Source organism: Colletotrichum spaethianum (assembly GCF_022836535.1).
Source record: "Colletotrichum spaethianum MAFF 239500 DNA, contig09, whole genome shotgun sequence".
Lineage (NCBI taxonomy): Eukaryota > Fungi > Ascomycota > Sordariomycetes > Glomerellales > Glomerellaceae > Colletotrichum > Colletotrichum spaethianum.
The window spans coordinates 22,573-38,384 of record NW_026054779.1 but is presented as its reverse complement, the minus strand read 5'-3'; the positions used below and the strand labels follow the sequence as shown (position 1 = coordinate 38,384).

Below are 15,812 nucleotides of genomic sequence, written 5' to 3'. Positions count from 1 at the left end.
ATCGCAACGGAACAGTATGAATGACAAAAAGTATGGTACAGATTTCTGCGTATTATATATATACTCCCGCATTTCCCTGCTTCTCTCAATCACCACCGCCCCCTCCCCCCCTCCCCTCCCAGCCGACAAACTCACAGCCTCTGCAAATTGGGTATGGAACTTTGGAGAATGCGCGGATATGCCGCCCTCGTCTCCTTTTCAGGACCATCGTCGCACACAGGACGGTTGACTGCGCAACACCGCACGAGGAACGGCGGCGAATAACTGCTATGCCTCCTTGGGGAATGGATTACAGGGGGAGAAAAGGAGAAGAAAACAAGGAGACAAACGGCCTTCGCTAGCATCCGGGGAAATGAATGTATGTCATTAAACAATCATGTAGCCTCCCTTCCTTCTGAACAGTGCCCTCTCGCACGGTTTCAATGCCCCTCGATGCGGGAGCCTATGTATTCAATCGCTCTCCAGCCCCCCCCCCCCCCCCCCCCGTCTCGTCATCTAGTACACCCCGCTTTGTCGATAGTAATCCGCTGGGGGTGGCGCACTCGGCCCCTCAGCAGCAGCGCCCGGCGGGACGTACGCCCGATACTGCTGTTGCGAAGGGCTCTGGCTGGGCAGGCTTTGTCTGGCATCATACGCCGCGCCACCAGGCTGCAGAGGCGGCGGTGTCAAGACTTCAGACCGCCCGGAGCCAGGAACGGGCGGAGCAGGCCCCGTTGGCACGGGCGGCGGCGCCTGAGTCGGAGCGTTGTTGTAGTTATCCTGGCCTTGGGCTCCCGGTGGCTGGTAGCTTTGGTAGTGCGACTGCTGTGGTTGTTGAGGGGGTTGAGACGGCTGTCCAGGCGGTGGTGCCGACGGTTGGAAAGAAGACGGCGCGGGTACGGTCGAGTTGCCCACAGCAGGGCTGTTTTTGTTATACGGGTCATCTTGAGAGTAGACGGATGACGTATACGTTGCAGCAGAGCTCGGGTTATGGGTGGCAATGGGCGAGTCGTAGACCGAAGTCGCCAGCTCCTGGGCGCCATAGTTGCTTTGAGGTCTCTGGTTAGGGGGCACGGTATAGGCAGAGTACGTGTTGGCTGACGGCGTGGGCGATGTGTTGATGGGCGGCACCTGGGCTTTTCCGCTGGACGGATGACGTTGGTCACGCGGGGGATACTGTTGTTGCTGGTTGTGAGGCGGACCGCCCGCTGAAGGGACTTCTGCACCGGCTACGTAAAAAGGGGCTGGCGTGGCCTGGGCCGGACGCTGGAAGTTCGGCGAGGGCGTGGACTGGGGGTATTGGGGTTGGTCTATATACAAAACTAGTTAAACTTGGTGCACCTGAAGAAGGCAATCAAGGTAGTTCACCTTGGGGCGCAGGAGTGTAATATCTCTGCTCCTGCGGCGGCGGCTGCTGCTGCTGCTGCTGGGGATGCCCTTGAGGAGGACCTTGCGGAGGATATCCTGCTCCTGGTCCGCCAGGGTACCCACCAGGGCCCGGTCTCATCGCATACTGGTGGTAACTTGGTTGAGGCGGGTGTGACATGGAAGACTCCAGCAACGACTCGTAGTCACGGCGAGCCTTGATGAACTTCTCGTTCAACTGTGTGAAGTCGTCTACGTTCTGGTCAGCGACAGCTCCTCAAGCAAAAGACTATAGCGACATACCCTTCTTCTGCGAGTACTTCTCGATGAGCTTGATCAGCTTTGGCCTGATGGCCAGCGTCTGGTGGTAAAGCTTCTACGCGACCGCTGTTAGCATCAAGCCGATGGCGGTGTACACACTTGCCCTCCCCGACTTACCGAGATCTCCTCGTTGTCCTCCTCCCTCGGCGCCGTGTTTGACGTGCTCAACAGCGTAAGCAGCTTCTCCACGTTCTTGATCTCCGCAAACACCTCGGCTTCCATCTGGGCCTCACGTGCCAGCTCGTCGGGAGTCGGGTCCGTGAGCTTCTCGACGTAGTTGAGGGGGAAAATACCCGTCTTGCCCTTGAGCGAACCCCGCCACCAGTCCTTGTAGACAGACTCCAACACCGCGATGACATCGCCCTTTTTGAACTCCAGCTCGCCTGGCTCTGAGGGGACGAAATCGTATAGTGCTCGCACTCTCGAAACCGTAGCGGCCGTCGTGCCTGCGGGCACGGGTGTGGAGTAAGCCTGCGGCTGGGCACCCTGTGCTGACGATCCAGGGGCTGCGGAAGAGGACGAAGCGGCGGCGTTGGACGCGGCAGGGGCCTTCTTCCTCTCCTCTTCTTGCAGCGACAGCTTCAACGCCATCTGCAGCTCCTCATCCTCCTTCTGGCGATCCACCTCCGTCAGGCCCGTCTTCTGCGGCGCCGAGGGGGCCTGAAGGGTTGGGTTGCTCTGCTTGAGTCGGAAATATGCGTCGTACATGATGCCGAGATCGGGGTCCTTGCTGAACATGTCGGACCACTCCTTCATGCGCTCGAGGATCTTGGCCTTGACCTGGGTATGGGTATTGCGGTCGTTTGCCAGTTTCAACATGGCGTCGGTGAAGGCTCGGCTGGACAGCTCGCGGTGCATGTTCTTGCCGCAGTTCTGGCTGAGGGCGTTTGCGAGCTGTGCGCGGGAGGGGCGATGAGGTCAGCGATGGTTCGTCGCACTTGGCGGGCGGCCGACGACAAGATGGCACGTATGGAGGATAACTCACCTCGAGGGTGTAAAGCTGCACATTGGCGTTGCGGTGCGCCAAGCGCTTGATCATGGCCTGGACAACTTCCTTGGGTCCATTCTGGTCGCTGCCTACGCGATCGCAAACCTCGATGATGGCTCCCCAGTCCTCCGAGGTCAGGTTCTCATCGGTCGCCTTGGCTAGATGACACAAGACACGCGGGTTAGCAGAAATTCCCCTAAATACTGGCGGTGGTCGTGTATTGGACAGCAACAGACGTACCGACACCCTCGTCAAAGGGACCAGCTGCGGCAGCTCGAAACATGTTGGGCAGATGCTGCGAGCGGCTGCGGATGCTCTACAGTGACCGTTGGTCTGGGAAAGCTGGCTCGGTCCGGTCCGGTCAGTTTAAAGTATCTCGGGGGTGTTTTCGTGTCAGGACTGTAAGCTTGGCGAGTCGACAAGGAATAGAAGTCGTTGCGAGCGTTCGGCGAATGCGATATGTTGCCGCGACGAGTGGTGGAATGCGTGTGTGTGTTTGTGTGTAGGTATGAGAGGTTGAAGTGCCGGGACGGAGTGAAGTTTAGCCAGTTAAGGTAGGCTGCTGCTGGTAAGGTGCTGGAGCCTGGTCGGATGGTTGTAGGTGGGTGCGTGGGTGTGGCCCGGACGGTCGTCATACAGCACAGTGGTAAGCTACCTAGGTCAAGGTACCGGTCACCAAAGGGTTGTTCAGTAATGGGTACGTAAGGCTCGCCTGGCAAGGCCGAGTTGGATACCCTTGAAGAAAGCGTGTATCCGTAGTCGGGCAAGGCGAGGTCAGGTAGGTATGGGGACGGACGGGGCCGACAGACGTATAGATGGACGCGCAGATAGACATGGACGGCGATGGATGAGGCATGGGGCGGGCCAGAGAAAGTAGGTACATAGTAGGTGTGCCATGGGCCGTCACAGAGGACACACCAGCTACGGTAGTGGGGGAGGCATGATGCCACATGTACCTCCCCCATACTGTGCAGCCGGGAAAGATACATGCTCCACCCATCGAATGCGCCTTGGGGAATCCGAGAGGGACGACAGGGAGGAGGACCCATCGTCATCATCAACCCAGCAGGGGCTGAGCCGTTTCGCCCACGAATTATGCGGACTTTTCCCTCAAGCGGTGCTCTTCGCCTCTGCGCACCGCCACACCTGTGGATGACATGCACTGCATATCCTCTCGCGCTCAATCTCCAAAGAGACCCAGAGGCATGCGTAACCAACCGCGTGGGCTCTTGCAGCCCAACTCGACCACAACTGTTCTACAGCCTTTTACTAGTTTATGCCTTGATAAACTGCCATGCACCTCACACCTCACAGAAGTGGGTATCTGGGCGGTGCCTTGCGTGTTGCAATTAAAATCCAGAGTGGCTTCTTTCTAAGGTAGTTTATTGAGCATCACAGCCCAGAAACAGCTGCTGGACTCTCTTCTCACCCTCCCTTCCCTTTCAACCTTGTACAAAAAATGGTCCATGGCCCCATCACCAAGCCTGTTCTCTCATGATTAGTGTACATCCGCCGCGGCCGTCTGTTCCCTTCCCTTCCTTCGTGTGGGACTGTACACCCCCCCAGTCACACAATCCAAGAAACAAACGTCAGTCATATATGCGCCACACCACCACAGCTGCGGGGAACCCAGCCGCCGGGACAGTATCAAGACCCAGCGGAGAAAACAATGTCGAGCCTTATCCAGACGCCTGGCACCCAAACCTGCTGGCAATTTGGTGTGTGATTCTTTTTCTTCTTCTTCATCGGTCTCCCTCCCTCGCTTCCATGTGCAACGCTACCGGCGGCTCGTTTCGAGACATCAATACTTGAGCCCGGGGCAATGGCACAAACGAGCTACATCCTGACTGCGTCCTTCTCCTCGCCTGTCGATGGAACCTTGCCAAATGAAAACGCCCTTCTGCCTACGCTAGCTCCGATGCCTACGTCAACATCGGACGAAGCTCATTGCGACACCTGCGCGCATTATCGTGCTCTAGATGCATCCATGGCGTGGCACATTGCCGTCAGCCATAACCTACTCACACAAGGTTGCTCCAAACGTACTGCGTCAAAGTGACGATGCCTGCCGCCAGATGCGCCATGCTGCTGCAGTGTGTGTACATGCCAGTCTTTGTGCATTCTCTATCGTATCTGTAGTAAATCCTTGATTCCCCAAGGAACTCCAGCCTTCTTTGCCGGCAGTGGAATATTTCTTCGTCATCCCCGTCTCAGCCAAACGCCGTAAACCCTCTCCGCCGAACCCCTATGATGTATCTTTGTAATGAGAGGAAAAAATGTTTCTGGGGCAAGTTCTCCCTTAACTTGCCCTGGGCCATTCTGGGGCCCATGACCGGGTGCGCGCTCCCTTCCGCAGCCTCGCCCCGTCGCAGAACGTAAAAAAAAAAATTGGAGTCCTCTTGCTCTCCTGGCCCGTTTTACCATGTCATTGGCAACGGTCATCGTTGTGGTGAGTTCCTTGTTCACCAGCCTCGTCGGCTAATGCCCCGAGGCTCAAAATCGGCGCGGCTTCCCGACCCAGATCCAACGTTGCCACCGCCTCGCCCCTCTTCCAAGCTCCTCCGTGACTGCGCGTCCATCTCTGACATGTCAAAGAGAAGGGGCTCCTCGTCCATCAGGTCGTGTTCGCCACGTCCGTAGCGACCGCTGGAGCCTGTGAAGCTGCCTCTTGATGACTGAGGAGGAGTCTGACCTCGCCCGCCCGTCGAGGGCATACCGGCATACCGCCGTCTACCAAAGGGCGAACTGGAAGGCGCGACAGCCATTAGGCCGCCGGGAGGCTTAGAACCTTCCGATGAGCCCTGTCTCATCATGTCTGCCGAGCCCGAGGACGGTACATCGGAAGCGGGTTGCAGTGAGGTGCCAGCTCGGCGGGATGCCGACTCGTTTTCCGTTTGTCTGCCCAACAGCATGCTAAGCGTGGGCGGTTCGCGGTCTTCCGCGCCTAGACTGATGCTGCGATTCGCGGCAAACGCGAGGTCCCCATCATCCTCGTCCACTAAGGCCCGGTTCTGTTGAGCCACCGAACTGGATCGTCGAGGATGAGTACCGATTCTGGGTGAGATGGGGATGTCAATAGCAGTGGTCCCGTCCTGAGTAATGGTGTCTTCCCTGGCGAGCTGTGTGTTTTCCGCACTCGGGTTGGTTCGCTCACTCCGAGGCTGACTGGTGTTGTAGTTGATGATCGAATTCTCGCTCAGGCGTGAAGGAACAGCAGGCGTGTGAGGGGTATGAGGAGACAAAGGCTTCCCTGGCGAAGAGGATACCGATACTGAAGCCGGTGCGGCCATGCTGGGAACGTTGGAGAGCTGTCGGCTGGACGAGCTCGACGAACGTTGCATCTGCATCGACGATGTCATGGAGTCAGTCAGGGCATTGTTTGACTCCTTCATGAGGTGGAACCTCGAAAGCTGGGCGACTGTCCGGTTCGTCGCTCCTTCACCCTTCTTGCCGGACTCGAAGCTCTTGAGCGTCTTCTTGCTGTCCAGTGCCTTGAGGAATTCTGAAATTTGGTCGTCGTCGGTTTGCAGAGACCCCGAGCTGCCCCCTCCACCTGTTTCAGCCAGAAGGCCAGATCCCGGCTGGGCCACAGACGAAGATAAGCTCTGTCGTCCACTGCTGCCCTGTTCGTCATCGCCGGCCTTGCTAGCGCCACCGAATGACAGTCGTCCCTTGCGATGTGTGAAGCTGCTGCTGTAGCGGCTGGTCGAGGATGGCCGCGGTGAGCCTATCACGGCTGCCTCGACCGGCGGGGGACCGCCTCGAAGAGAAGCAGGCATTCCTGCTGTCAAAGAAGTGCGGTTGCGGGGTTGAGTAAGGGCGTTGAGAGCCGCGGCACGTGAGACCGGGGAAGCGGGTGATTCGGAATCCAGCGTCCGCGGAATGGGTGACCCAGATAGAGACCCAGCCTTGAAAGGTTGAAACGAGACGGATGGCCGACGGCCGCTGGTGCTGAAGCCCTTCATGGACGGTCTCGTTGCGAGACCGGTGACGGGCAACGAGTTTGGTGGATTTAGCTCGTTGCCTGTTGGTACAGATTCCGGGGGTGAGCTTGTGTCGGACCCGGGGGGTCTCACAGCTTTAAGGGCAGATATAGGACTGGTACCCAAAGCACCGTCGCCGTGAAAGGTTGAGAGGCTGCCGTATGTTTGGTGAATGTCTGATAGATTCCGGCTTCGTCGATGAGATGGAAGGGATCCAACCTCGGGGTCGTTCCTTCGAGTGCTTTCCCGCCGCTGCGGCAGTGATGGCTTAAAGAAATTCTCGTCAACACCCATGAATCGCGAACTCAGGAGCGCCTCTGAATCATCCACCCGGAAGTTGCACTCATTCCTGTACGTCACCGATGCATAGAAGCGACCGACGGGCACCTCCAAGTCGCCAAAAACGTAGTCGGTCACGACATCCGGCCGGCCGTCGTACAACGGATGCCTAAGCCGGTCAAGACCGCCAGTGTCTGGCTCGCCAGTTCGGATACGGCACCGGGGCTCCAAGGACGGGTGGACGCCTTTGGTCAAAGAAGACTGGGAAAACTTCCATCCTGGAAGAATCCTTGTCGCCACAAAGAGCGACCGAAAGAAGACAATGCTCTTTTTGTAAATCGTCGGTAGCGTCGGGCCAAAATCGTCCATATCTGTGGTGGGTATCGTCTTGAGCTCAATGCGCCATCTTTCCAAAATCACCTCTGTATTCTTCTTGGAGGGCACTGAGCGCCCGTCGTCGCTCGAATCAGAGGAGTTGAGCGCTTCCATCACGTCCCACCGCTTTCCGTTCTCGTCGACGATGACCAAACTCTGGCTCGGGGTAAGACGAGAGGTGTCGAGGTACGTTTCGATGATCAGGGGCATAGGCTTATTCTCAAAGCTGCCGCAGTTTCGCCAGATCCGGAGCTCCTCCTTGAAGTCGTCGAACTCTTCCGTCTCGATTTGGAACTGCCGAGGCACGGAACGTCAGTGATTGAGCGCAAAGGCAGAAGACGAGGACTGCGGAAGGGCCAGCACTTACCCATTTGTTGAGCTTCTTGTTGCCGGATCCACGGGTTGCATATATGGGCTTGAGTTTCATGCGCGAATGCAGGACCAACGATGCAGCCTTGGTATGGAAGTTCTGCGCAAAGTTAGCCTGCGTCCTTGACCGAACACTCGACGACTCCCCGACCTACCTGGATTATCTGATCCAACTTTTTGACGGCATCGGCAGACACTGTGCCTGGAGGTGTCTCAGCGGTCGGCGATGCCGCAGCAGAGTCGCGGCCAGAAGCGCCCGAACCAGCCCTATCACGGGCACCAAGAATGCCTTCTCTCGGGTTGTTTGTTCGGGCGGGATTTGTCTGGGGGGCGGAAGCGGGGGAGGAGACCCGCGGGGCAGGGCGAGCTTGCTGATGCATCTTGACTCGGGATCGCAGCCCCAAGGGCAGGAGAAACGGCGAGAGTGTGTTTGTGTAGCTGTCGCGGCGAGGCCGTCTCTCAGGGCAACGAAGCGGATGCGGTGTGGTGCGGTGCAGGCCTACTGCGCAGGAGAGGCTCTAGGCGGGGTGCGGGAGAGGATTCGCGGTGTCGAAGTCGGGGTGGCACCGAACCTGCTCATCCATCCTTCATGACAACAGAAACGAGGGGTGGTTCAAGACGTCGATGCCTCAATTCAGAAGCGTGCGCCCACGGAGGGTCGCTCGGTGTGGAGGAGGGGAACTCGATGCGGCGCAAGGGAGGCAGTGGGAGCCTATGTGGAATTGGGGCGCGGCGAGGCAGGCAACGGCGGGTAAGGCAGGGTCAACGTGGAGACGATGCGGGCGGGCGGGCGACGGAGGAGCGTTACCGATACCGCACGAGCAGGCCAAGGGCGTTGCGTTGCGTTGCGTTGCGTTTAGCAGGCAGTGGGCAGGGCTGCAGGGCGAAAATGGACGAGCTAGGCGGTGGCTTCGACCATGGCTTTCGGGTTGCCTAAGATTGGTGGTATAGCGAGGGACCTCCTGTGCACGTCCACCAACAACAACACAAACAAGTCGCTCCGAGATGCACTACTGGCAGTGGTGGTTTGCCCAGGAAGAATTGGAGGGCAGCGGGAGTTGGATATGCGGAGGGTGCCGTCTTGTGGTAGTCGAGTCGGGGGGGGGGGGGGGGGGGGGGGGGGGGGGGGGGGGGGGGGGGGGGTTGTCGGCGTTGGTGTCATACGCTCAAAGGTTGAGCCTCGTGATCTTTGACAAGTACCCTTCCGTCATCGAGTCACCTGCTTTGGGGGAGAGTGTACTTCAGGCGAGAAACCAAGGCGGTGTATACGTTGTGTAGACGTTCGTAGGAGAAAGCCAGGGGGGGCCAGGTTCAAGACGGCACGAAACCAGAAAAGATCAGACGGTATATGCTGACTCGGAAAGCGGGAAAGTGAGAAAGAGAGGGACGGGAAGGATTAGGTAGGGAAAGAGTTGAAAAGAGAAGAGACGGAGAGCGGGAGGTGAGGCGAGGTGAGGAGAGGAGAGACAGAGAGAGTCGGAGGGGGGGCTATGGCGATAAGACGCAATGACCCAATATTGATGATGCAAAGAGGGCAAGAAACGGGCGAAACAAAGGGATTGTCGTCTGGGGAGTTGCTGGGTGATGCGGCGGTCGAGGAGACGAGAGACGGGAAGGGAGAATGAGAGAGAGAGAGAGAGAGAGAGAGGGATAGACGTCAGGCAAGGTCAAGAAGCAAGACAGGGACAAGACACGAAGACAGCGGATGACATGGATCTCTTGCAGCTGCTCCCAGTTCCAGTGTTGTTGACTCCCCCCAGTCACCAGTGATGTGTGGTTGTGTGGGTTCGGGAGCAAGATGAAGAGCACAGGAGCAGCGAGACAATGACAGTGGACGGGTCTGGGGCCTGCAGCGGCAGCGCATCCGCAAGCGCACCGGCACCCCTAACAAGCATCCGTGAGCTAGGTTACGGGCATGGGGGGAGGAGCAACATGGGGCATAGAGACATGGATGGGCAGATGGGGCTGCACTGACACTGACAGAGAGAGAGAGAGAGAGAGAGAGAGAGAGGCAGAAAGTGAGAAAGAGAGACATAGCCATGCAGTTGGATGGGATGGGATGGGATGGGATGGGACGGGGTAGAGCAGTGGTTGGTTGGTCTGGTCTGGCCTGGCCTGGTAGAGAAAGTTGCGACTTGACTTCCTCAGGCACCAGACAACAAGCACAATACTTGGTTGGTGGTCGTCACTGGCGGGCTGCAACAGACAGGAGGAGGATGTGTGGGAAGAACAGACGGGTGAATCGGTGATGCACGAGATACCTAGTCCCTCACGTTACCCTGATGTGCCTCAAAGTATCAAACATGTACCATGCTCTAGACCGTTCATCGTGGGCGCGCACACAGTTGCCGCCTCACCTTGCAGGCCTGGTGCGAACAACTCGTTCTTCCACTTTTTTTTCTTCTTTTCTTTTGTATTGTTCGCTCTTTTATGGCAAGTCTCTAGATCTACTTTTGTGTTTTCCTCAAGAGCTCAAGAGGCCCTAGAGCAACCGGTTATCAGAACATCGAGACAATAGACAAGAAGAAAAGAAAAGAAAGAATAAAAAGAAGAATAAAAGGCACTTTGGTAGCGTCACGGTGGGGAAACGGTTCCTCAATTGACCTGAACCTTGACTTCATCCACGACACGACATCGACTCCAACCTCGATGACTCCAACTCCCCCCGAGGCTCATCCACAGTTCACCGGGCCATTGTTTGGGACGTGGGCATGCTGCATGTATGGGGACCGCCCGGGAACTATGCAGTCGAGTAGTAACATACTTGCCCCCGATGCGGCGGTACAGTAGCCGCCAACAGCTGTATATGTAGAAAACCGTCCCCTTGGATTGGCTCAACACCCAAGACTCGACTGCCCTCCACCTCCAAATGTGTACAAGTTCTGGAGTGGAAGAGTAGGTAGGCGTGCCCAAGCCCGGGCCCCAGAATGGCCTCAACCACGCATGCATTGCCGCGGAGGCGATTCGCTGGGTCCTGGGACGAGAGGAGAGGAGAAGAGGGATCGAGGGTTCTGCTGAGTCACGCGGAAGACCAAGCCTCTCTTTCTCTCTCTCTCTTTCTCTCTCTCCCATTTTCGTCCCTGTGCTCAGCTTTGCCTCAGGTCCAGGCCCACCGCTGATTGTTTGTCGTTGATGCGTCAAGCTGTCCTCGGCGTCGGCCTGCGTCACAGACCATTGACAATCAGCACGCAATCCGCCTCGTTCAATGCAACCCGCAAGAGTCGAGAGTCGGACGCCGGGTCCCCGAGTCCAAGTCCTCCCAAGTGGCAGCTGACAGCTGATTCGGGCCCGGGGTCATCCACGCATTACATACAGAGCGAGCCCATCCGTCCATCCATGTATCCATTTCCCATGCCTCCAATCCAGTCCAGTCCAGTCTGCGGCTGATAGCCAACCCCTGGTTGTCCATCAAGTGAACGGCCAGGCCAACAAGGTCCCATCATCTTCTGCCGCTCCCTGTCGAGCAGGCAAACTCCAAAGGCAGCACCGAACGGACAGGGTCACGTATCTAGACCAACGCACCCGCGTCTCGGCCGACCCCGGGAATCGGCCCTGCCGTCACCAGCGTTACACGTACAGTGTGCTCCGTAGGCGCCCAGCGTTCCTCGGATCCTTGACAGTACACGACACGACTCTTATCTTGCCGTCTCTGCGACTCTGCGACTCTGTGACGCCGACCGGCTCTGACTGACGGCCTGCTCGTCCCAGTCTGGCGCCGAGTCCTACCTAGACACCCGTCCTCCCCTCCACAAGGTCCTCTATATACGGTCCCCCAGTCCATCTCTCGCGACCTACCCTTCTTCGTAGGTAGCTATGCAGCCTAGCATCTAGGCAGATAACCCAGACCACCTACCTCCCCCGGCGCCATGTGCGGCAACCCCAACCAAGCAGCCAAGCGCGGCCTCTTTCTTTCTCACCCGCTCACAGGCTGAACGAGTCATCCTTCTCGGATCGCCAATGAACTAACACCAGCACATCATCTCTTATCAGCATCACCACCATGACCCGTCCGACCCATTGATAAGGGTAAGGCCATCCGTCCCCCCATCCCGCCTCCGCCCCGCGCCTGTGCGTGTGTGTGTGTGTATGGAGCACCTCCGCAGATCGGACCCAACCTCCGATGGTACTTGTACTACTCATGCTGCCCTTCCCGCCCAACCAACCCCCGATCTCCCAAGAGCCACGGCATGGCGATTTTCGGCATGGCAACAAAATCGCCGATGGGACTTGCGATCCGGAGTAACCCTTTCTTGGCCACGTTTCTCCCGTCACATGGTGCAACCAGTCTAGCTCGGCCTCTGCACAACCACTCAATCTAGTAGTCCCTATCCCTAATGGAGACTTGGTAACACGCCATCGTAGGACAGAACCACGAACGAATTGGAGTGAAGAAGTCTTTTCTCTCTCTCTCTCTCTCTCTATTTCTTCAGTGTCTCGTCCTATCGTCTATGAGACTTGGCGGCCAACAATTTGGATCAAAAAGAATCCGCCCCGCAAACTGTGGTTCCCAAACTAACCATGCCTGACCCGTGTGTTTGTTTGTTCTGGTTCCTGGCTTCCGTGGCACCCACTCCCTGAAACGCCTATAAACAATACTCAAATAATCAATGTGCAGATGTCGATGCTTTGCCGCCCCTCCCCCGCCCCCGACTGCTCCGCCCCCGGGCGTTGCTTGCTGGCCCGCTCGGCGCCTTGGCCGGACCTACTCCGACCTCGACGCCGCCGCTGCCAGCAGCACCTTGCTCTTGCCCAGGGGGGCCGGCGGCCTTACTCTTGGGGCCACCGCGGCCGCGTCTCCCTCGTTTGCTGTCCTTCGGGGTTCTCCCCTCCTTCACCTTGTCCTTGGCTTCCCTCCGAGCCTCTTCCTCCTGCACGCGCCTCGTCTCCTGGTCCCACCATTCCTGAAACTCTTGCTCCTGCTGGATCTCCTGCATCGACCTCTTCGCGACGGCTTCCTTGACAATCTCTTGTTCTCGCTTCTGCTGCCCGATGATGTCCTGCAGACTCAAGCCCAGGATCGGCTCGGCCTTGCTGACCGGGGTGATGTACGATCTCGAGTGCGGTACCAGGGGCTTCGACGTTGGCTGGCTTGACGAGGCACTAGGTACTGCAGGAGAGCTGCTCACGCGAGACTGGCCTGGGAAGCGCGTGTCGGGAGATGCAGCTCTTCGCGGTGACGACCTCGCAGAGTTATCTACTGAGAGCAGCGGCTTGGTGTTCGCCGCCAATGGTGACGCAGACTTGGCCGAGCCCTTGACCATGGTGTCCTTGAGTGACGTCTTTGGTGCGGGTGAAACCACCTTCCAAGGCGCGGGTTTGTTAGCAGCCGCCTCCTTGTCCCAGGCCACCTTGGGCTGCTGAGCTTCAGCCTCAAGTGCTGCTTGTGCTGCTGCCTGGGCTAGTTGCTGCTTCTTGCGCTCCTTTTGCGATATCTTGGGCTGGGCTGGTTTAGGTGAAGCCTCCTTGCTCTTTTGTGCGGCAATGCCAGCCGACAGGGCTGACTTGGTCGGCGTATCCGTCAAGACCTGGCGCAAGTCCATTTTTTCAGTTGGAAAGGAAGCTGCTGCCCAAGGGCTGCCTGACCTCTGAGCGCCGAATCCGCGAGAGTCTGTTGGAGATGGGCTTATGCCAAGCTGACCAGGAGTGCCTGACGGGGGGCTCTGCACTGGGAAGTGAGGCGACCCAGCCTGGCCTTTGTGGTCTTTCCAAGGACCCGGCAGCGATGGCAGCCGTTCAATTTCGGATCGACCCTTGGCCTCGGCAGCCCTTTGCGATGGTGAGGTAGGAGGAGATGGGCCTTCGTCGTCCATGTTAAACATCAGGTCCGCTTGAGAGTCCTTAGGTCTCAGGCTGGGACTAAATGGCTCGTTGCGGCCAGCTTTGGACTTGCGCCGGGTTTTGTCCAGGTTGGGAGACATGGCAGCGGTCATATCGTCAAGACTGCCGAACTTAGTGGTCTTGAAGGAAGACGACATCTTCTTCTCGTCCTCCCGCTGCGTAAACCGAAACGCCATCTCCCGCACCCTTCGTCTCCGCTCTTCGTCAATGTCCAGTGCAAGATCAGGGTCCCTTTCGAACAAGAGCAACTCGGCTCGGCCGCTCCTCGCAAAGGGATAGCGAGCCAGCTGGTTTTCTCGCACGATGTTGTCTAATTCCTCCAAAAGGTCTTCATCCAAGTCATCCAAGAAGTGATTCTCCAGCACAGCCTCCATCTGCAAACAGATGTATTCCAGGCCGGCGTCCTTGAACTCGGTAACCGAACAGGCACTGATTTCGTTGAGGAGCAAGGCGATATTTCGAGTATTGGCAAAGCGCGCAATGATGAACTGACAGATCTGTGACAACCGATCGAGCATAAGCTCGTTCGCAATACTCATTACAGACATGACGAGGTCGGAGAAATCATCAATGTTTGCTGCAATGGCCTCGTTGAAGAGCTCAGGACCGACATCTGCATAGAGATATCGCAAGACGTACTGGAAGGCTTCGGGGTCACAATGACTTAGATCCACCCGCACGAGCTCTTCCTCGTCCAGATCGTCACGGCGGCCTGCGAGCCACATTCCGCCAGCGCGTCCATGGAAGAGACCTTCGAAAAACTCGCACCGCTGGCGCATAAGTTGACTGTGAATCGGCACCTCGTTGCCATCGAGCTCAACGAGGGCGTCTGCGTCTTCGAAGTACCTCGCGTCTTGCGTCGCCTTTAACAGATCCTTGTCCAGCGACTTTTCCGCGGTTGTTTGCAGACGGACAGCTGCTTCAAGCTTCATCATATCGAGCTTGGTCGCCAACTTCATAAGCTCATTTCGAACATGACGATACCTGTGTGCAAGAGAAGGCGCTTGACGGGTATGGTTCCAAGCTGGTATGATCGTGTCGTCGTAGCAGTAGACCACCAGGTTGACCAAAGAGAGGAGGTCTATTGAGTCAAACGTGATGACCGTTTTGCCGTCTTCCTCTTCAAGTTTCAATACTTGAGGCATATCGCACTCTCCACTGTTGCGATATTCGCTGAGCAGGCCTCGCAGAACAGAGCTTCGGGCTGTCAGAAGCCAGGAATGCACCGGGATCTTGATATCCGGGAAAGTTGATGTACGGATTTCCATGTCGAGATCCTCCAGTGGACTCATGTGCAGGAACTGACGCAGATCATGCTCCAAATCCACACTCTTGAGAAGCTCGTATGCCAGCTCTCCAATGCGGTACTTCAAGTCCTCAGCCTTCCAGAATCCAAGTGTGTCCTTGTCACCACCGCTTGGTGTTGACGCCTGGAAGTCTCTTAATGTGAGCAATGATGCCACGTCCTCCCAGAGAGACTGTTCATCGATGTTGATTTGTTGCTTCATGACATCGCAGTCTTTGCGAATTGCTGCAAACGCGCCGAATGTGGAACTCCTGACGGCAACGGCGTTCGTGACGCTTGGGACACGCTGGAACTTGAAGTCTTTTCGCTTGATGTCGGATGATCCTGGAATGGCAGCATCCTTTGCTTTGGCACGCTTGATACGCCGCCAGACCGCTCCAGACTCTGTACAAATGATAACAGCGCCATGCTCGCCAACGCTCGCCGACTTGACACCATCCTTCCGAGCGTTCCAGACACACTGCGGTGTTGTGACGGCGCCCTTAATCTTGGAGGGGTTCGTCGTGGAAGTGGCCACGGGCGCAGCATCAGTCTTGTGGTTCAGCGTCATGGTGAAAAGATCACCTCTTGTGGTGACTGCAGCAATTGTCTCACCGCCGGAGGTGATGCGGCTAACTTGATTTCTCGCTGAGCCGTACCTTGTCGACATGGACGTGGTGAACTGGTGGTTGACAAAGACGTCAGGGGAGGGAAATTTGACAAAGTTGTAGCCGTAGCTGGTAAAGACGCAGACTGTGCTGTCGGCCAGCAAGACTGTGGTCGCCTTGTCGATGGCGGAGACTGCGGCGATGGGCGAGGAGAAGAGTGAAGCAGCAACCTTTCGGGGGGTTTGTTGGACTTCCAAGGACCTCGAATCCGCATCCATGAGTGCAAGCTGGCCAAGGTTCTTGCCCCAGCAGAACAGGGACGTCGACGTATGGGCCACAGAGTGCACGGCGGATGCTGCAACGCCCACGACCACTTCCTTCTTGAGTGTCCCAAACACTTGTCGTGGGGTGGTGCTCATCGG

General features: G+C 57.3%; 2 protein-coding genes across 2 annotated transcripts; both read right to left on the bottom strand.

Moving 5' to 3' along the window:
• Positions 1-495: 495 nt before the first annotated feature.
• Positions 496-2,936, bottom strand: ColSpa_04249 (class E vacuolar protein-sorting machinery protein hse1; the record flags this gene model as incomplete). Its single annotated transcript, XM_049270461.1, has 6 exons — positions 496-1,289; positions 1,348-1,596; positions 1,648-1,720; positions 1,783-2,559; positions 2,651-2,811; positions 2,894-2,936. 6 exons carry the CDS (start codon positions 2,934-2,936, stop codon positions 496-498), a joined length of 2,097 nt encoding a protein of 698 aa, XP_049126418.1.
• A 2,179-nt stretch (positions 2,937-5,115) lies between these two features.
• ColSpa_04248 (autophagy-related protein 13) lies at positions 5,116-8,039 on the bottom strand (the record flags this gene model as incomplete). The annotated part of the gene is made up of 3 exons (XM_049270460.1): positions 5,116-7,584; positions 7,658-7,759; positions 7,815-8,039. 3 exons carry the CDS (start codon positions 8,037-8,039, stop codon positions 5,116-5,118), a joined length of 2,796 nt encoding a protein of 931 aa, XP_049126417.1.
• Between the last annotated feature and the right edge of the window lie 7,773 nt (positions 8,040-15,812).